Source organism: Bos mutus, chromosome 5, assembly GCF_027580195.1.
Source record: "Bos mutus isolate GX-2022 chromosome 5, NWIPB_WYAK_1.1, whole genome shotgun sequence".
Taxonomy (NCBI): domain Eukaryota; kingdom Metazoa; phylum Chordata; class Mammalia; order Artiodactyla; family Bovidae; genus Bos; species Bos mutus.
Genome location: NC_091621.1, coordinates 67,953,780 through 67,976,927, shown reverse-complemented (window position 1 = coordinate 67,976,927; position 23,148 = coordinate 67,953,780). Strand labels below are relative to the sequence as shown.

Sequence of the window (23,148 nt, the reverse complement as noted above, 5' to 3'; positions counted from 1 at the left end):
AAGCTCCTGACATTCAGATTAATTACTGGGGAAAATTTGCCCAAACACTGGATAAGAGACCATTAAGTGAAGTCGCTGAGTTGTGTCCGACTCTTTGTGACCCCACAGCCTGTAGCCTACCAGGCTCCTCTGTCCATGGGATTTTCCAGGCAATAGTACTGGAGTGGATTGCCATTTCCGTCTCCAGGGGATCTTCCCGACCCAGGGATCAAACCCGGGTCTCCCACATTGTAGACAGACACTTTACTGTCTGAGCCACCAGGATAAGAGGCCATTAGAGTATGTTTAATGCTTTACTTTGAAGAAAAAGCTTTATTATTGTTTTATAATTATCAACCACGTATCATACAGGTGCATAGAGTTAACTAGTGAGTTTAATTCATTGTAGGAAAAAAGATAACTTTTCAAGACTGCTGAATATATTATATTAAAATAATTAGATGATTGACTTTATTAAATACTTCATTACAATTCTGCCTATAGACAAATGAAAAACCAAAAAATAAAAAAAAAGAAAGAAGGGTGAAATGTCTTTCAGATATGACAATCAAGTTGGCTGTCATGATACATATTTTTAAATGTTTATAATGAGATAAGATGTAATGAGGCAAAAAGCACTGTGATGTCATAGTTGTTCCTAGAAAATGATGAACGAGCATTTTACATCACTCCATACATTTGCAGCATTTAATTGCTATGTCACCTGTTAGGATCTAATGAAATGCATGCCTACCTTTCCTGATCCCTCCATCAGAAGCACACGTGTAATCACCTGCCGTCAGCAGGAAACATGTTTCCCCTCTTCTGTGTTTGTCTCTGGTACTAGAGCGCCTGATGGGGAGCCTTTCTGGGGGTGATAGTGGTGGCTCACTTCCTGCACTGTCGTCACCTGATAACACTGGTCACAGCGCCGTGCCCATTGACAGACAGTGATGATGAGGAAATGAGACAATACAAAGAGTTTACGCCGGGTGTCCATCGCACAGCCACGCGATAACACAAACCACAATAATCACAACATGGTAAAAGAATTTTCATCACTCGTCACAAAAACTTACATGGAGCAAGATGGAAATGTATGGAAAAGGAGAGAAATGTTCTCAGGGAAATTTTAATTTCATGTTGGATTTTATCTAATATGACAACGACTTTTACAAAGCTAACATGATTCAAAGTAAGCGTGATAATGAAGTAGCACACGAATTAACATCTTTCCACTTTTGACAGGTTATCTAGGTACTGCAAACAGACATCTTTAAAAACGGAGCCTACTGAAGGAGAAACTCCTAAGTAAAGATTTGTCTTTGCAGTGCTAAAAGACATATGCTTTCATTATTTTCTGAAAGTAATTTTTCCCAAATTTCATAATGAAAACAATCCCAAAGTTTACAGACTTTGTGTCCAGGTTCTCTGTTTTAAAGCGACATAGTATTTTTGAGCATAACAATGGAACAAGATCAACTTCTCCAAACGCCCTTGAAACGTTTATGTCTAAATACTTGCCAAAGACTTTCATGTCCTATAGCCTAGATGCTAGCTTGTAACAGTGCTTGCCCAAGCTGAGAGTGTGTCCTCCTTTCCATGCCCTTCAGAAAAGCTCTGTACAGGTACCTGAGAACAATCCAATAAGGGCAGCAACGCAAACTAAATTCCATCTTTCATAAGGGCATTCCTGGCATAGCAACTCTCAGATACCCCTGACAGAATTTGCAAAACAATCTACTAAATAAACATAAGGACTTTGAATAAAATCTTTTAAAAAGCAGCTCAGTTCCAGTCAGGTTCCCACCCCTCCCCCACCCAATTTAATCCATAATAGCTTCTGGGAGCTAAGGAAGCAACCTGTGAAAATGTCACTTGCCTTTTCCATGTGTTTGCTGGTTTGCTTGTTTTGTTTAATCAGTGTTATTTCTAAATAATGCTAAATTATTCAGATGAGATTGTCATAAATCATTTTTCTACAAGAAAAAGATTAAACCTATCTAAGTTATAGGGAATGCATATATCTTAACACTTCATAGATGACAAAAAATTAGTTAAATTGTGAGGTCTACAATATATTTCATCTGTACTAGACACTATTGAATACCACTTTGGCAAATTGAATGTCAATTTACAGTCAATTAACTCTAGATTATCTATGGCAATAGAGAGAAGTAGAATTCAGCTAATTTCAAGCAGGAATTTATCCAAAATTACATTCTGGGAGGGAAAAGACCAGTGCAGAATGCATAAAAAAGGAAATCCACAGAGAAATTCAACCTTCCTATTGATTAGCCAAAGCAGATCATCTAGACCCTGCATAATGTTGGGCTGATTGTACTACATAGCACTTTACCCAAAGCAAAGGAATTATATTGAAATACCCTAATTTAAGAATAATGAAAACTTAATCAACCGTCCATAATATTAATGAAGAAGACCTTTACTTTCCAAAGGGCATTCTTACATATCACCCCTTCAGTGTTTAGGCCTTGGAAACGTAAACATCCATTCTTTTTACATAACTTTTTTTTGTGAATTAGGTCAAAATGCATGGCCCCGTGTGGCAGAGATAAAACTGAGACAAACACACCAAGCCAAATGATATGGAGATCAACATTTTTAGAATGAAGGATGGAAAATGTCCAATATCATACCACCACATCGTGCAGGGAAACAAAGAAACAACAGCACAAAAGCAACAAACAGGCAAAAGAAAATATTGGCGCCGTCAGCACATGGCATTCCCGTCAAAGCAGGAGAACTCTATAGACCAGCTACGCGGACTTCTCCTTAGGATTCATTTAGAAAAGCTACAGTCTAGCTATTATTGGCGCCGTCAGCACATGGCATTCCCGTCAAAGCAGGAGAACTCTATAGACCAGCTATGCGGACTTCTCCTTAGGATTCATTTAGAAAAGCTACAGTCTAGCTATTATTGGCACCGTCAGCACATGGCATTCCCGTCAAAGCAGGAGAACTCTATAGACCAGCTATGCGGACTTCTCCTTAGGATTCATTTAGAAAAGCTACAGTCTAGCTATCTACAAGCCTGACACAAACACATTTTGTAAAGGGGTAGAACTGAAAACTCCAAACACTTGCAGAAAATGAGAAGGTGCCTTCTACTTAAGGGACATACTGGTCTATAAAGTATTTAATGGCATGCATTTGAAACCGTGCCTTACCTGATCTGTTATGTTCCAGAAGCCGATTGTCTTTGCCCAGACACGTGTCACCCTGTTTGCTGTTGCAGGCCATGTTTAATTCTGTCTTGCAAAAACTAGGCGAGCTTGCCTGAGGAGCAGGAGGGATGTGCTTCTTTCTTTTCCTTGGAAGTTTCTGCTTCGCCATTGCCAAGGAGTAGTACATTCCAAAATTGTTGACAATGACAGGCACTGGCATGGCTATTGTCAGTACTCCAGCCAGAGCACACAGGGCTCCCACCAGCATCCCCGACCATGTTTGGGGGTACATATCTCCATAGCCCAAGGTGGTCATGGTCACTACAGCCCACCAGAACCCAATGGGGATGTTTTTGAACTGCGTGTGCTCACTAGCTGAAGGGTCGTTGGGCTGGGCACCCACTCTCTCCGCATAGTAGATCATAGTAGCAAATATCAAAACTCCTAGAGCCAGGAAGATTATGAGCAGCAAAAATTCATTTGTACTCGCTCGAAGAGTATGTCCAAGCACCCTCAAACCTACAAAATGGCGGGTGAGCTTGAAGATCCTCAGGATCCTCACAAATCTGACCACTCTGAGGAAGCCAAGTACATCTTTAGCAGCTTTAGATGAGAGCCCACTGAGGCCCACCTCTAAGTAGAAGGGTAGGATGGCCACAAAGTCAATGATATTCAAGAGGTTCTTGACGAATTCAAGTTTATTGGGGGAGAAAACAATACGGACTAAAAATTCAAAAGTAAACCATACCACACATACTCCTTCTACATACGTCAAGGCAGGATCTGTTTCAATTTCATACTGTGGAACCACACTGGTGCCATTGGTGACTGATTCTGTCTTGTTCTTAACAATATTGAAAGCTTCATGTGTCTCCAGGCAAAAGGTTGTGATTGAAACCAGGATGAAGAATAAAGAAGCAAAAGCAATAAACTGTAGAGAAAAAAAAAAAAGAAATAAAAGGAGAAACATAGAATGATCTGAACCATAATATACTTCAACCCAAGTCTAAGAACACTCCCTGTAGATGAAGAAGTATAAACGCATATTTGGAGATTTCACTTGGGATGTTACTCAACTATAAGAACTTAGACATGTAGGTAACATCCATTAGAGTTGCACAGGAAGGATGTTTCAAGTTCTTCTTTCAGCTTATATAGATTAAAAGTTTTGATTTACGTTGGAAAACAATTTGACTCTTTCGTGTAAGAAAAAGAGCGAAAAATAAAATCCTTGCAAAAGAATGTTAAAGGGCAGCAGGCTGAAAAAAAATAATAAATGTAGACACTGGCTCCAGATATTGGTTATGATCCTAGAAGTCTTCGTGTATTAGATCCAGATTGACAACCATAAATATAGATGCAGTCTACACTGATGGAAATTTGGAAGTCACCCATATTTAACTGCAGGCTTCTTAAATGTTCAGATTATCATGAGGTGTGAACATGCAAACACTATCTGAGCTGTGCTACCATTTATATCAACTAAAGGTGAAGGCTTGTCCACAAAGAGCAAACCTAGGGAAGAAGAGTTGGCATTGAGACTGAAGGGAGAGAAAGAATTAAGGAACAAATTAAAGGCATTCTTCCTCTCCTGAAAAAGAACTTCAAATGTTAGAATAATATGTTAAAAAGTTATAAAGTGTATGTTATAAAGGATTTTTAAAATTCAACATTTCTTTTTTTATCTTTTTTTAATTTTAATTTTTAATTTTATTTTTTAAATTCAACATTTCTTTGGCCAATAATATATGACTATACACACACCTACTAATACAGAATAATAATAAAAGCTCCCACTTATATAGTTCTTACTAGTACCAAACACTCTTCAAAGCAATTCACATAATTAACTCATATCAATGCTCATAACCACACTACACTGTCACTTTTATGGTCACAGAGTTGGTAACTTTTCCAAAGTCATAAGATTAACCTGATAAGTTTTGCCCCAGATTCTGTTCCCGTAACTACCAAACTCTCAGATGTAGAATACAAATACGTGGAAACCTTTATTTTAGGGTCACATTCTTCTTAACATGAAAGACCTGAAAATCTGAGACCCAGTGTCGTGTGATGCCCATGACACTGCTGCCAGCTGTCAGCAATCGAGGCTGTCAGAAAAGCTGGCAGGGCCCTGGTGCTCTCGGAGTGCGCTCAGATTGGGCATGCTCACTGAGCATTAAGAGACTACCAAGAGTCCTTGAATACCTAAGCAAATGAATTATGAACGAGGAAGAGGTCATCAGTCAAATAGAGGGAGGTTCTTTTAGAAATAGTACGACATATCCCAAACCCAAAGCTCTTCCCTAATGCCTGCTTCTCAACTAAACATTGAAAAGATCTAAGTTTCAAGAAGAGATTGAAATCATCTCCCTTCTTCCCTGGTTGAGTTTCAATGTAAGAGATATACAGATCTTGCCAAATCCATGAGATACACAAAAAGACTGAAAAAAAAAAATCTTAGGACTGAGATTATCTGCCTTAAAGAAACTTCTCCAGAGGCAGGGGAAAGATAGGGGTAAAGGATTAAGAGGTACAAACTATTATGGATAAAATAAGTAAGTTATAAAGATATATAGTACAACTTAGGGAATACTATCCAATAGTTTTAATAACTATAAATTGAATACAACTTTTTAAAAGTTGTAAATCACTATGCTGTACACCTGAAACATATAATATTGTACATCAACTATAACCTCAACTAAAAAGGAAAAGAAAATGAAAGTGAAAGTGAAGTCATGTCCGACTCTTTGAGACCCCATGGACTGTAGCCTACTAGGCTCCACCAGCCATGGGATTTTTCCAGGCAAGAATACTGGAGCAGGTTGCCATTTCCTTCTCCAGAAAAGGAAAGAACCACCCCAAATTATGGACTAGTTTCTCTGCAGTGTGCTAGTAAAGTACATTGTTCATATTAATATTATAAGTCATGTAAATCAAGGCTTTGCCTTATTTTTCCATTCCTGTCTTCCAACTTCCCTTGGTTTTGATGTTACAATTTGACTATGATCTTTTCCAGATATATTGTGAGATGATGGCATTTTTTTTTCACTTAGCTTTTCCTTCATACAAATAAATATACTCTTCTTTTTAAGTCAACTACTTGTTCTAACACTCAATATCACTAGGACCTCACAGAGTCTTTAAAATATTACATCTTTTGGAGAAAGAATCAATTATCTTTGTTCTGTGCATCACTTCTTTATCTAATCACAATTTATCTATGGATCTGAGAGTCATGCTTGTTTCTGACTCTCCCCACACTCTTCCTTTGTCACTAGGGCCTCGGCAGTGTGACATACTGAGTTCTCCACAGCCACTCCCCACACATCCCACCACGGCATCCAGAATTTTAGGCTAAGCATCTAAGGTTTTAGTGGGCAGATTCTATCCATGAGACGTTAGCAAGTACGAAGCGATTAAAGTAAACTGCACTTTTATCTTTGATTCCAGTGTTTCTGAGTCAGCATTTTTTCTGCCTAAAATAAGTTTTCAGTCTCAAATGTTGTCCACCTATACTCTGTAGTGAATAGAGTGGGACCTTCAACGTTGCTCATTCAAAATTAGTCCTGACTTACCACCTCTCATACAACAAAGACAGTTTTCAACTATACTTTTATGCTCATCAATATAAAGTGCTAAAATCTTTTCCAGTCAGATATTTTCCTACACTTCATTCATTAATTCAACAAGTATGTTGAGTGCCTCTGTATGCCAGGTCACAGGGATAGGGCCTTACTTTAACAGTAGTAAACAAAACACAATCCCATCCTTTGAGGAACTCACAATCCACTAGGTATACAGACATTAAATATTTAACTACACAAAATTACACAATTGCAATTATAATGAATTCAATGAAAGGAAAAAATGACCTAAAACTTTATTTAGACTGAGAGATTATAGAAACCTCTGAGAAAATATCAATAGACTGGACTTTGAAGGGTAAGTGGAGGTCAACCTGATAGAAAGGAGAGATGTGTATCACACAAGAGAGAAGTTTTTTGTTGTTGTTGTTGTTGTTGTTTTTCTTTTTATTATTTTTTTTATTCAATTTTAATTTAAAAAAAATTATACATGTGTTCCCCATCCTGAACCCTCCTCCCTCCTCCCTCCCCATACCATCCCTCTGGGTCGTCCCAGTGCACCAGCCCCAAGCATCTAGCATCGTGCATTGAACCTGGACTGGCATCTCGTTTCATACATGACATTTCACATGTTTCAATGCCATTCTCCCAAATCTTCCCACCCTCTCCCTCTCCCACAGAGTCCATAAGCCTGTTCTATACATCAGTGTCTCTTTTGCTGTCTCGTATACAGGGTTATCGTTACCATCTTTCTAAATTCCATATATATGCGTTAGTATACTGTATTGGTGTTTGTCCTTCTGGCTTACTTCACTCTGTATAATAGGCTCCAGTTTCATCCACCTCATTAGAACTGATTCAAATGCTGGAGAGGGTGTGGAGAAAAGGGAACCCTCTTACACTGTTGGTGGGAATGCAAACTAGTACAGCCACTATGGAGAACAGTGTGGAGATTCCTTAAAAAACTGGAAATAGAACTGCCTTATGATCCAGCAATCCCACTGCTGGGCATACACACTGAGGAAACCAGAAGGGAAAGAGACACGTGTACCCCAATGTTCATCGCAGCACTGTTTGTAATAGCCAGGACATGGAAGCAACCTAGATGCCCATCAGCAGATGAATGGATAAGAAAGCGGTGGTACATATACACAATGGAGTATTACTCAGCCATTAAAAAGAGAGAAGTTTTAACAAAAATGTCTGGAATTTCTTAAGTGATGCCTTGAAGGGAACACCAAAGGAAGAATAGAATAGACTTTCCAAGTCTGCCTCTTCTGCACAAATTGTGATGAATAAATCCCAAATTAGCACAGAGATCCTCACTTTTCAAAGGTTTTAAATCAACCAAAAATATTACCTGTATTTGAATTTAAAATGAGACTGTAAGGTGACTTTTGAGGTTTGAGTGCTGGTAGAGTCCTTTTGGACTTTCTATAATGGGAGACCTATTGAATTAACTTGTCTTAAATTATTGCACCAGCCCCATTGACTGGAATAAAGTGAAAATAAAAGATATATATATTAATATGGCTTCTAATTTAAAGCACTATGAAAATACTTGAAATCATTATTACCTCAGTAAGAATTACCGGAACTTACTGTTTATGTTCATTAAACAAGTTGTTACCAGGAAAAGGTCAAAAAAGTCTTAAGATACCACACTAGGTGGCTGGGATTTAGCTAACATGAATCTTTTTGTGCTAGGACATTATTTAAATACCCCACTCATATTTCCAAAAATGTGCTCACACTCATTATAACACACCTGGGCAGCTTACATAAATGTGAATTTCTTAGTCCTACATCAGATGTCAGATTCCATTGTTTGGGGAGATGGAATTTGCATTCTATAGGCTTTCTAGGTGATTGCAATGCATAGTATAGTTTGAAACCTCTGTTTCCGTGTTTTTTCAACAGACTGATAATACAAGATTGATAACTGATTACTAAATGAATTGGAGTAGTTTTTAAATTCTAAGCATTTGTAGACTCTTAAAAAGGTCTTCCTAAACCTTAATGAGAGTAGCAAACTACCTCCTATGTAATGGGATGTTTATGGCCCATGTGTGTTTATGTGTGTTTATGTTAAGACATAATTCTGGCTTCTACACAAATAACTGAGTAAGCAAAGAAACTGAACAGTTTCTAAATATACACAATTCTAAGACACAAAACTTCAGAAACCAAAAGTTGTCTGGTTTTATGTCATTTGGATCTTTCATTTATCAAAAATTTTATTAGAATTATTTAAAGAACCACATGATGATTTTTGCATTTGTATTATTCTGCATTGTAGTCTTTATAACTCAATATGTCTTTAGCTTTTAAGGACTTTGTATATCTGCTGGTGTGATAATATTATAACAGGAAAATACAGAGAGTATGAAAAATAGAAATAAACTTCGATATGCTTGGAAATATACAAGATTCATCTTCCAAGTAGATGATTATTTTGTTTAAAAAACAGCTAGATAGGTCATTAATAAAGGCCAAAGACACTTGGTATGGTCAAAAATAAGAAAGCTGTAACCGAAAGCCAAAGTTTACTTCATTATTACATGGTAGGGAACTGGAAGTTGGCTTCTGTCGGCCTGCAAAAGAGGATGCTGGAAGAAAGTTGAATTCTAATGAGAAGGAAATGGAAAAGGTCTCGAAAGACAAGGAGGAAAAGTCCAAAATGCGAGGACAAACAATTAGAGATCCCCCCACAGATATCAGTCAGTAAAGAATCTGCCTGCAATGCAGGAGACCCAGGTTCGATTCCTCGGTTGGGAAGATCCCCTGGAGAAGGAAATGGCAACCCACTCAAGTATTCTTGCCTGGAAAATCCCATGGACAGAGAAGCCTGGCGGGCTGCACCCTATGGGGTCGCAAGAGTCAGACGTCTTAGCGACTATATCACCACCACCACCACAGATATAGCAAAAGAACCTTAGGAGACTAACGGAGAACATTAAATTCTAAGATGATGCTTGCTTTCTTACGCCTCAGTAAAAGGTGGTTTTACAAAACAGCGTGGTGTTGAATGTGCTCTGAGTAATGAAGTTCTTGGACCATGGGAGGATGACAGGAGGGGAGCAGGCAGCCAAGGAGGAAACATACATAGTCAGATTCAAAAACATAAGAGAGCAGCAAATAATAGTAAAAGGGAATCAGGAGAAATTGAGCCCCCAGTAAAGTCCTTGGAGATACTGGGAGACAGAGCTTCCCACGGAGTGAAGAACAGGATCTCAGTTTACTAGGAATTTAGTTTGAGCATCAAATGAAAGGGTAGCTCCAGAAATCTTGAAGATCTAGGATTATCCAGAGGCTACACCTGGATTTCTTTAACAAAGGATTTGAACACTTTATTTGAACTTAAATCTAAGAGTCTCAGAGATAGAAAATGTCTTCCTTTGTTCCTACCTCAGAGATTGCATCGAAATGAGTAAATGTGAGGTTAGACTGAATAATACTAAGAAAAAGAAATGCAAAGGGAAAGAAATAGGGGGAAAGAAGACTTTAATTATTTATTTATTTATTTATTTTTCTCTTCAATGAACTGGTAACTGTTTAAGGACTTGAATATTGTCATATTCATTTCTATATCCCCTGATTCTGTCACAGTAGTTAATATTTAGTATGACTGGATGGATGAATACAAGGGTGGAAGAATTAATTCAAAATGTATAAAATGAACAAAACAATAATCACATTTTGATGGTGATAAAAATGAGATAAAAATGGTGAAAAGAAGAAATCACATTTTGATGGTGATAAAAATGAGATAAAAATGGTGAAAAGGAGAAATGAAAAAATAAAGCATGCACATTGAAGCAAAAATTCAAATTTATAGCAGAAACAAATTAAATTGGTTCCTAGGTCCAAATGTTGCCAATAATAGCTTCCATTCATTCAGCTAATAAAGCTTGTGTCTTACCTGGGATTTGAGGAAGAAAACTATACTGCCATCTTTCTCTTCCTTTTCCCCTGTGATAAGACTACAAACTCCTACAAGCATTAAGTAAAAATAAGAAGAGGCATGTTAAATACTAATTAAAAATTTTAAAAGTTTTCCAGAGAAGATGCTGCATGTTGCCTGACTTCAAAGGACTGCTACATCACCTAAGGCAGTTTCAGGATGGGAATATCCTGCTAAAATATTGGTTTGTGGTTCCAAGAAGCAGTTACTTTTTCTCCATAAGCTCAGTGTCCATGCTTAGCAACACAGAGTGCCCAACACTCTCTAATTTTTTTTTCTTGATTAGCATCTATGGAGAAGTCCTCAGAGCCCAGGTTGTACATGGAATGTATTACATCTAAAAGCCTCAAAGCAAACATTCAAGGAAGATTCTCCAGGTATACATAATAGGCTGAAAGAAAGGTGAGGGAAAATGTCATATAGTTTTATGTTTCATCATTTTCTTTTTCATGTATGTATTAAAATACATATAGTTGAACTCAACAGCTAACTAACATTATCCACCATCATACACAAAAATAAACTCAAAATGATTAAGGACCTAAATGTAAGGCTGAAAAACTTCTAAATGAAAACATAGGCAGAACACTCTTTGACATGCTGCTGCTGCTGCTGCTGCTGCTGCTGCTGCTGCTAAGTCGCTTCAGTTGGGACCGACTCTGTGCGACCCCAGAGACGGCAGTCCAAGAGGCTCCCCCGTCCCTGGGATTCTCCAAACAAGAACACTGGAGTGGGTTGCCATTGCCTTCTCTGCTTTGACATAAATCACAGCAATATTTTTTTTTGGATCCATATCCTAAAGTAAAGGAAATAAAAGCAAAAATAAATAAACAAATGTGAACTAATTAAACTTAACAGCTTTGCATAGCACAGGAAACCATCAACAAAAGAAAAAGACAGCTTAACTAATGGGAAAAATATTTGCAAAAGATATGACTGATAAATGACTAATACCCAACATAAATAAGCAGTTCCTACAACTCAACCTCAAAAAAACCAACAATTCACCTAAAGATGGGCAAGAAAACCTGAGTAGACATTCAGCTAAAGAGGAAATGCAGATGGGTAATAGGCACATAAAAAAATATTCAGCATCACTACTCATCAGGGAAATGCAAATCAAAACCATGATGAAATATCACCTTACACGTGTTAGGATGGCTACTATCCAGAAGAACACAAGTAACAAGTGTTGGCAAGGAAGGAGAAAAGGGAACACATGTGCATTATTGGTAGGAATGCAAATTGATACAACTACAGTGGAAAACAGTACAGAAGTTTCTCAAAAAAATAAAAATTCCTCTCCTGAGAATATACCACCTCCAAAAAACTAAAACATTAAATCAAAAAGATAAATTTACTTCAATGTTCATAGCAATATTATTTACAGTTGTCAAGATATGGAAGCAACCTACATGTCCTTCAGCAATTGAATGGATAAAGAAGATGGGTGTATGTATATATACATGTACATATATACATACATACAATGGAATATACTCAGCTATAGAAAAGAATGAAATATTGCCATTTGCAACACCATGGATGGACTTACATGGTATTATGCTAAGTGCAATCAGTAAAACAGAGAAAGACAAATACTGTGTGATATCACTTATATGTGCAACCTGAAAAATACAACCAACTAGTGAACAGAACAAAAAAGAAGCAAGCTCACAGATATAGCAAACAAGCTAGTGGTTACCAGTGGGGAAAAGGAAGCAGGGACGGGGAATATACAGGGGTAGAGATTAACAGGTACAAACTATTAGGTATAAAATAATCTACAAGGATATGTTGTATAAAATGGGAAATATAGCCAATATTTTATAATAACTATAAATGGATGTAAACTTTAAAATTGTGAATCACTATATTGTATACCTGTGACCTATATAATATTGTATAGCAACTATCAGATCAGATCAGATCAGTCGCTCAGTCGTGTCCGACTCTTTTTGACCCCATGAATCGTAGCACGCCAGGCCTCCCTGTCCATCACCAACTCCCGGAGTTCACTCAGACTCACGTCCATTGAGTCAATGATTCCATCCAGCCATCTCATCCTCTGTTGTCCCCTTCTCCTCCTGCCCCCAATCTCTCCCAGCATCACAGTCTTTTCCAATGAGTCAACTCTTTGAATGCGGTGGCCAAAGTACTGGAGTTTCAGCTTTAGCATCATTCCTTCCAAAGAAATCTCAGGGCTGATTTCCTTCAGAATGCACTGGTTGGATCTCCTTGTAGTCCAAGGGACTCTCAAGAGTCTTCCCCAACACCACAGTTCAAAAGCATCAATTCTTCGGCACTCAGCCTTCTTCACAGTCCAACTCTCACATCCATACATAACCACTGGAAAAACCATAGCCTTGACTAGACAGACCTTTGTTGGCAAAGTAATGTCTCTGCTTTTGAATATGCTGTCTAGGTTGGTCATAACTTTTCTTCCAAGGAGTAAGCGTCTTTTAATTTCATGGCTGCAGTCACCATCTGCAGTGATTTTGGAGCCCCAAAAAATAAAGTCTGACACTGTTTCCACTGTTTCCCCATCTATTTCCCATGAAATGATGGGACCAGATGCCATGATATTTGTTTTCTGAATGTTGAGCTTTAAGCCAACTTTTTCACTCTCCTCTTTCACCTTCATCAAGAGGCTTCTTAGTTCCTCTTCACTTTCTGCCATAAGGGTGGTGTCATCTGCATATCTGAGGTTATTGATATTTCTCCCAGCAATCTTGATTCCAGCTTGTGCTTCTTCCATCCCAGCATTTCTCATGATGTACTCTGCACAGAAGTTAAGTAAGCAGGGTGACAATATACAGCCTTGACGTACTCCTTTTCCTATTTGGGACCAATCTTAGGAGGGCAGAAACCAAAAGGAAGAAAGAATTCAACCTTCTTTAAGGAAAGAACTCAACTTTCCTTGAAACCTGGGAAAAGGAGACCTCAAACACAATAAATTAAAAAATAAATGAAAAGGCAGAGAAATACTGCACAAATAAAGGAACAACCTAGAAAAACATAAGTCCAAATAAATGAAGAGAAAATAGGCAAACTACCTGAAAAAGAATTAGAATAATGATAGTAAAGGTTATCAAAAACCTTGAAAACAAAGTGGAGAAAATGCAAGAATCAATTAACAAAGACCTAGAAGAATTAGAGAAAAAACATACAGAGACAAACAACACAATTAGTGAAAGTAAAACTACTCTAGAAGGAATCAGTAGCAGAATATCTGAAGCAGAAGAATGAATCATCAGGCTGGAAGATAAAATGGTGGAAATAACTTCTGAAAAACAGAATAAAGTAAAAAGAATGAAAAAAGCTGAGGACAGTCTCAGAGACCTCCGGGACCATATCAAACCCACCAACATTTGAATTATAGGAGTCCCAGAAGAAGAAGAGAAAAAAAAAAAAAAGGGTATGAGAAAACTTTAGAAGAGATTATAGTTGAAAATTTCCCCAACATGGAAAAGAAAATAATCAATCAAGTCCAAGAGGTACAAAGAGTCCCATACAGAATAAATCCAAGGAGAAACACACCAAGACACATACTAATCAAACTAACAAAGACTAAACACAAAGAAAGAATATTAAAAGCAGCAAGAGAAAAGCAACAAGTAACATACAAGGTAAACCCCATATGCTTAACAGCTGATCTTTCAGCAGAAAGTCTGCAGGCCAGAAAGGAATGGTAGGATATATTTAAAGTACTGAAAGGGAAAAATCTACAACCAAGATTATTGTACAGCAGGGATCTCATTCAGAATTGACGAAGAAAAAAGCTTTTCAGACAAGCAAAAATTTAGAGAATTCAGTACCACCAAACACATATAGACTGAAAGTGAGAGGATGGAAAAATATGTTCCATGCAAATGGGAAGCAAAAGAAAGCTGGAGTAGCAATCCTCATATCAGACAAAATAGACCATAAAATAAAGAAGATTATAAGGGATAAGGAAGGACACTATATAATGATCAAGGGATCAATCCAAGAGGAAGACATTAAAACTGTAAATATCTATGCAACCAACACAGAAGGACCTCAATACATAAGACAAACATTAACAGACATAAAGGGAGAAATTGACAGTAACACAATAATAGTAGGAGACTTCAACACCCCACTCACACCAAGGGACAGATCCTCAAAACAGAAAATTAATAAGGAAAAACAAGTCTGAAATGATACATTAGATGAGATGGATCTCACAGATGTCTTCAGGACATTCCATCCAAATGCAGAAGAATACACCTTCTTCTCAAGCACACATGGAACATTCTCCAGGATAGACCACATCTTGGGTCACAAATCAAACCTCAGTAAATTTAAGAAATTGAAATTGTATCAAGCATCTTCTCTGACCACAATGCTATGAGACTAGATATAAATTACAAGAAAAAAAGTGTAAGAAACACAGACACATGGAGATTAAACTATATGTTTCTAAATAACCAACAGGTTACTGAAGAAATCAAAAGGGAAATCAAAAAATTTCTAGAAACAAACAACAATGAAAACATGACAACTAGAAACCTAAGGGATGCAGCAAAAGCAGTTTTCTAAGAGGGAAGTTTATAGCCACACAATCCTACCTCAAGAAACAAGAAAAACATTGAATAGACAACATAACTTTACACTAAAACAACTGGAAAAAAGAACCAAAAAAACCCCAAATTAGTAGTAAGAAAGAAATCATAAAGATCCAAGCAGAAATAAATGAAAAAGAAATGAAAGAAACAATAGTAAAGACTAATAAAACTAAAAGCTTGTTCTTTGAGAAGATACACAAAATTGACAAACCTTTAGCCAGACTCATCAAAAAAGAGAGAAGAGTCAAATCAACAAAATTAGAAGGTTACAACAGACAATGCAGAAATAGAAAGGATTAGAAGAGACTATTATGAACAACTATATGGTAATAAAATAGATAACCTGGAAGAAATGGACAGATTCTTAGAAAAGTTCAATCTTCCAAGACTGAACCAGGAAAAAACAGAAATTATGAACAACCCAATTACAAGCACTGAAATTGAAGCTGTGATTTGGGGAACACATGTATACCTGTGGCGGATTCATTTTGATATTTGGCAAAACTAATACAATTATGTAAAGTTTAAAAATAAAATTAAAAAAAAAAAAAAAAAAAAAAAAAAATAAAATAAAAAAAAAAATCTCCCCAAAAGCAAAAGCCCGGGACCAGATGGCTTCACAGGAGAATTCCATCAAACATTTAGAGAAGACCTAATTCCTATCCCTCTAAAACTCTTTCAAAAAATTGCAGAGGAAGGAACACTTCCAAATTCATTCTACGAGGCCACCATGACCCTGATACCAAAACCAGACAAAGACAACACAAAAAAGGACAACTACAGGCCAATACCATGGATGAACATAGGTGCAAAAATCCTCAACAAAATTTTAGCAAACATAATTCAGCAACGCATCTAAAAGCTCATATACCATGATCAAGTTCAGTTTATTCCATGGATGCAAGGATTCTTAAATATATGCAAATCAATCCATATGATACTATATTAACAAATTGAAAGGTAAAAACCATATTATTATCTCAATAGATGCAGAAAAAGCCTTTGACAAAATCCAGCACCCATTTATGATTAAAACTCTTCATAAAATGGACACAGAAGGAACCTACCTCAACATAGTGAAAGCCACATATGATAAGCCTGCAGCAAACATTATTCTCAATGGTGAAAAACTGAAAGCATTCCCCCTAAGATCAGGAGCAAGACAAGGGTGACCACTTTCACCACTATTAGTCAACATAGTTCTGGAAGTCCTAGCTACAGCAATCAGAGAAAAAAAATAATAAAAGGAATCTAGATCAGAAAAGAAGCAGTAAAGCTCTCACTGTTTCCAGATGACACGATACTGTACATAGAAAACCCTAAAGATAGTATCAGAAAATTACTAGAGCTAATCAGTGAATTTAGCAAAGTTGAAGGATATAAAATCAATACACAGAAATCACTTGCATTTTCATGTACTAACAATGAAAAATCAGAAAGAGAAATTAAGGAATCAATCCCATTCACCATTACAACAAAAAGAATTAAATATCTAGGAATAAACCTACTTTAGGAGACAAAAGAACTGTACACAGAAAATTATGACACTACTGAAAGAAATCAAAGATGATATAAACAGATGGAGAGGTATCCCATGTTCCTGGGTAGGAAGAATCAATATTGTGAAAATGACTATACTACCAAACACAATCTACAGATTTAATGGAATCCCTATCAAATTACCAATGGCATTTTTCACAGAACTAGAACAAAAAAACTTCACAATTCATATGGAAACACAGAAGACCCTGAATAGCCAAAGCAGTCTTGAGAAAGAAGAATGGAGCTGGAGGAATCAATCTTCCTGACTTGAGATTATACTACAAAGCTACAGTCATCAAGACAGTATGGTACTGGCATGAAAACAGAAATATAAACCACTGGAACAAGACAGAAAGCCCAGAGACAAATCCATGCACCTATAGGTATCTTATTTTTGACAAAGGAGGCAAGAATATACAATGGGGCAAAGACAGGCTTGTCAATAAATGATGCTGGGAAAACTGGACAGCTACATGTAAAAAAAATGAAATTAGAACACTTCCTTACACCATACACAAAGATAAACTCAAAATGGATTAAAGACCTAAATGTAAAACCAGAAACTATAAAACTCTTAGAAGAAAACACAGGCAGAACACATGATGACATAAATCAAAGCAAGATCCTCTATGACCCACCTCCTAGAGTAACGGAAATAAAAACAAAAGTAAACAAGTTGGACCTGATTAAACTTAAAAGCTTTTGCACAGCAAAGGAAGCTATAAGCAAGGTGAAAAGACAACCCTCAGAATGGGAGAAAATAATAGCAAATGAAACAACTTACAAAGGATTAATTTCCAAAATATACAAGCAGCTCATACAACTCAATGCCAGAAAAGCAAACAACCCAATCAAAAAGTGGGAGAAAGACCTAAACAGACATTTCTCCAAAGACATAAAGATGGCTAACAAACACATGAAGAGATGCTTAACACCACTCATTATCAGAGAAATGCAAATCAAAACTACAATGAGATATCACCTCACACTGGGCAGAATGGCCCTCATCAAAAAGTCTACAAACAATAAATGCTGGAAAGGGTGTGAAGAAAAGGGAACACTCTTGCACTGTTGGTAGGAATGTAAATTGATACAGCCACTATGGAAGACAGTATGGAAATTCCTTAAAAAACTAGGAATAAAACCGCCATATGAGCCAGCAATCCGACTCCTATGCATATATCCTGAGGAAACCAAAATTGAAAGAGACACATGCATCCCATTGTTCATCCCAGCACTATTTACAATAGCTAGAACATGGAATCAACCTAGATGTCCATCAACAGATAGATAAAGAAGTTGTGGTACATATACACAATGGAATATTACTCAGCCATAAAAAGGAACACATTTGAGTCAGTTCTAATGAGGTGGATGAACTTAGAACATATTATACAGAGTGAAGTGAGTCAGAAAGAGAAAGGTAAATACTGTATTCTAATGCATATACACGGAATCTTAAAAAATGGTTCTGAAGAATTTATTTACAGGGCAGCAATGGAGAAACAGACATAGAGAACGGACTTATGGACATGGGGAGAGGGGAGGAGAGGGTGAGATGTATGGAGAGAGTAACATGGAAACTTACATTACCATGTGTAAAATAGATAGCCAATGGGAATTTGCTGTATGGCTCAGGAAACTCAAACAGGGGCTCTGTCTCAACCTAGAAGGGTGGGATGGAGAGGGAGATGGGAGGGAGGGTCAAAAGGGAGGGGAATATGTATACCTATGGCTATTCATGTTGAGGTTTGACAGAAAACAACAAAATTCTGTAAAGCAATTATCCTTCAATAAAAAATAAATTAATTAATAATAAATAAATAAAAAGAAAAAGAAAGCTAGATAAATAAATAAACTTGAACTCAATAACTAATTCAAAAGCTCCAGGACTTAAAAATGTAATGAGAACCAGACTGATTAAATGACCTTCCTCCACCCTCCCCTAGCCCAGGGTCACTGATAATACTGTAGCACTTTTCTATCAGTCTTGTTCCTGATGCTAATTCCTCATCAGCATTTTGAAGAACACTTTCACAAGTTCTTCAAAGAGAAGGACTTGATATCTATCCTTAAAGCTAAGGACCAGACGTAACCCATGGCAAGAAGTAGGTGCTCAGTTCTTATGAAATTAGTAAAGCAGCACATTTTAAAAATATCTGTTATGTAAAAATTATGTTGGCCACAACACAGAATCTGTCTTTAAAATTCACTTAAAAAAATAAAATTCACTTCATCTTATTAATTCACAGATACATGAACCTTCATTGCAAGTTTTAAAGGGAGAAAATAGTTGAAGAAAACTTAAACTCGCCTCTACGTTTTAACAGCAGTCAATGAGATAATTTTATACTTGGACATAAACATTATAAGAAGCTTTTCTAAGGCATATTACCTAAAATATATGCTAAGGAATTTGTTTTTACAGTTCCATATGAGGTGCACCTATTTTTAGCTTGTATTTCAAGGGCATTATATATTTTCCAAATGGGAATGCTTCATTCCTATTATGCTCATTCTGCTTTACTCTCTTAAATAAATACATGAGAAGAGCAAGGTCTTCCAATGATAAAGTATCAGAACTCACAGTGCCTCTTGATCCAAAATATCCACTTTCAGAAATTTACTCTGGTAAAATATGTATATAGAAATACAAGGATATATGTAGGGCATTCATTTAAGCATTATTGTACAAAAAAGAAACAGAAAAAATATAAACATCCATGAGTCAATGGTATGGTCATGGTATGGTCATAAACTTGCATCACAAAAGAATGATATAACAATATGATATAATGATATAACACAGAATGATCACTAATGAAACATACTAAACAACCACCTGGCTTCTAGTAATTACTATGTACCAGACTCTATTCTAAATGGCTGTGGCACAACAACGCAGAGTTCAACCCCATTCCTTTCTTTATGTATAACTGCTGCTACTGCTACTGCTAAGTCACTTCAGTTGTGTCTGACTCTGTGCGACCCCACAGACGGCAGCCCTCCAGGCTTCCCCGACCCTGGGATTCTCCAGGCAAGAAGTCGCTCAGTCGTGTCTGACTCTTCATGACCCCATGGACTGCAGCCCACCAGGCTCCTCCATCCATGGGATTTTCCAGGCAAGAGTACTGGAGTATAACTAGTACGTACAAATAAATAGAAATGCTATATTCTTAGCAGTGGTTATGTTTGAGTGTAAGAGTGTGGCCTTGAGTGAGTGTGTTGCTAATGGAGAATCATAACTGATTTTATAAATGAAAGCCAAGTTTACATTTATCACAAAATCTTTAATTATGTGCTTTAAGTTTTAATTTTAAAACAAAACTCAAAGAAAATAATGACCAAAAAAGGATTAAACCTGGATCTTCATTCTTGATGACCATTAAGCTTATTTTATTTGTCCATAGAAATTATACATTGGCAGTTTGTAACTTTTCTTCTTTTCCACAGCATCTGAAACTCAGCAGATGCTCTTAATCATGTCTGTATGCAGATCCCATACACTAGCTTTGCCGTGTTGTTCAAAGAACTGTGGTCTCTAGGGAGAGAAGTTTCTTTCATTAGTCAGTCTATCCTCAAGGGCCAACCAAACAGCCCAGTGTCTGCTGGCTCCATGCAGAGTTGACAATCACTTTGACTTCTTAAGCCAGTAAAATCAGTTTCTCTTCATCCAAGTTTATTATTAAGAAGCAGTTTCACATACATTACTGCATTTATGGTACAGAATTAGGTTGAAGAAAGCTGATCACCTAACGTGATTACTAAACTCAGAAATCAGGGAAGAAGATTAAGCTAGAGGTAAGGCAATGGCACCCCACTCCAGTACTCTTGCCTGGAAAATCCCATGGATGGAGGAGCCTGGTGGGCTGTAGTCCATGGGGTGGCTAAGAGTCAGACACGACTGAGCGACTTCCCTTTCACTTTTCGCTTTCATGCATTGGAGAAGGAAATGGCAACCCACTCCAGTGTTCTTGCCTGGAGAATCCCAGGGACAGGGGAGCCTGGTGGGCTTCCATCTATGGGGTTGCACAAAGTCAGACACGACTGAAGTGACTTAGCAGCAGCAGCAGCAACTGTATGTAATCATGTATGTGTTTATAACATGTTATGTGTTTCATATCTACATATAAAATATGTTTATGTATGATAGACGGGTATTATATATAGTAGCCATAGATTAAACATAGACACAAAATATTATATAAATAGATATAGAAACAGACATATATAGAAATGGACAAAAAACCCAAAGACATAGAATAATATAAGATTTTTTAAATCAAGAAAATATACCAAAATTTTACTTTTGGCTACTGAGACCTATGTGATCCCTAATAAATATCTTCCATCATGTTTTTTGGTATCTTTATCCAACATATACATGATTCTCTCTGCACTTTCTTTGCAACAGACTGATTTCACTGAAATTTTAGTTGTTTATAATCAAGGCCTATTCACTCACACCCAAATATAATTTTCCAGGATACAGGCAAAAAAGGCCTGTGTATAATATTAGTATCACCATAATGGATTGTGTTATTCAAAGTTAGAGAACTAGAATTAAAAGTCATCAGATATGAATATGCAATGTGATTTTACTTCTCTAAGTCTCACAATACAATCTAAACTGTGTTATTAATATACTTCATGAAAATAATTTTTACAACTGTTTCATTAGACTAAAAAAAATTCTATACCTTTTCAGTCATAAGAATAACAGATCACATATAATCGTTTCACAACAGAAACATGAATTGCATACCTTAGATGCCAATTATTGAAAACTCTCCTCAAACCAAATTTTCCATCTTTAGCATATATTGATTTACCTTAAATTTATTTTTTAAATGATTCAGTTTGTCTTGAAATGATATGATGTATGGAACCATAGTCTAAGATTCCCTGGAGAGGGGCACATTTTAAGCCTTGTATCACATGAACCCCAGTACATCTTTCTTTAGACTAACAACTACTTTCCAAAATGAATTATTTAAGAATCCTTGATTTTATTTAGTTGAAAGTGAGGGAGGCGAAGGGAGGATTAGATGAAGGTGAAGGAAGGTGACTAGTTTGAAAACACCTGCCAGAGATTCACTGACTCTGATAAAAATGTTTCTTTCAACACTATGGCACTGTGGTTGAAACACACTCTACCCAATGACATGCATGCCTGGCTACCTGCAGTACCACCTCTGCTATACACCATACAGTGTTCCCCAGGTTCAGTCTCCAATATTACTGCTCCTTTTGTTCCATATCTGCTTGCTCAGTAATCCTTTCTAAAAATATGACCTATGCCAAGGTAACTGATCCTGAGAGTTTTCCAATCCTAGCCATTGCTCCAATGTATCTGGGCCTTCCCCGTACATACTAACATATTTGTTGGGGTTTTAGTATCCCCCTCTCCTCAAGATCATTTCGTTTAGTAGATACCTTGATCTTCCATGCTACTCAACCTGGGTCAGGCCCCTTCAGTCCACCCTAGTCTACCTCTGTGTGGATTGAGGACTCTAGATTCTCAGTCCCTCCTTTACCTGAAGATCTTGAGCACTATTGCAAATAGTTGCAAATTCTTCCCAGAAGGCAGAGGAAAATTATCTTTATGTCACAAAACAAAGCCCATGTGTAACTTGCAATTTCATTACAAGACACAGAAATGACATATTTAAAAACGAAAGGGGATTCATTGGCTGTGTAATCGAAAACCCAGTAGGGCTGACCTTAATATTGCTTGCCTTAGCAATTTAATGATATCAACAGCTATCACAGTATAACCTGTGGACTTATAGAGGTCCTTAGAACTTTTCCTGGGCCTATAAGATCAAAATTGACTTTGTAATAATATTAAAATAATTTTGGCATTTTTCATTGTCATTGTCTCACCAGTTTACAGAGAAGTTTTCTAGAGGCTGCATGACATGGTGTGTTACAACAGACTGAATGCACAAGGAGATATGAGAATCCAGCCATCTTCTAGTGAGTCAGACATGAGATTTGCAAAAATTTAAAACGATGCCACTCTTCTCACATTTTTTTCTTTCAGAGATGCTATTCTTTTAAAAAATTATTTTTATTAAAAATGTTTGCTTATATCACTGAGTCATGTCCTAATCCAGGAAAACAGGTATCTCCCGATCCTTCTATAATAACTAGTAGGACTCACCAATGACTCTATTGTTGGTGTTCAGTTGCTCAACTGTGTCTGACTCTTTGTGAGCTCATGAATTTCAGCATGTCGGAGTTCCCTGTCCTTCACCATCTCCTGGAGTTTGCTCATGTCCATTGAGTCAGTG

The 23,148-nt window shown here is 36.9% G+C and overlaps 1 protein-coding gene across 1 annotated transcript in view; it reads right to left on the bottom strand.

Moving 5' to 3' along the window:
* The window catches only part of KCNC2 (potassium voltage-gated channel subfamily C member 2), a 236,033-nt gene that overhangs the window by 5,185 nt on the left and 207,700 nt on the right, over positions 1-23,148 (bottom strand). Inside the window, exons 3-4 of the mRNA XM_070371005.1 lie at positions 3,171-4,098; positions 734-898 (exon numbers count right to left, since the gene is read on the bottom strand). Of these exons, the coding sequence (XP_070227106.1) occupies positions 734-898; positions 3,171-4,098 (1,093 nt within the window). The remainder of the gene's footprint in view (positions 1-733; positions 899-3,170; positions 4,099-23,148) is intronic.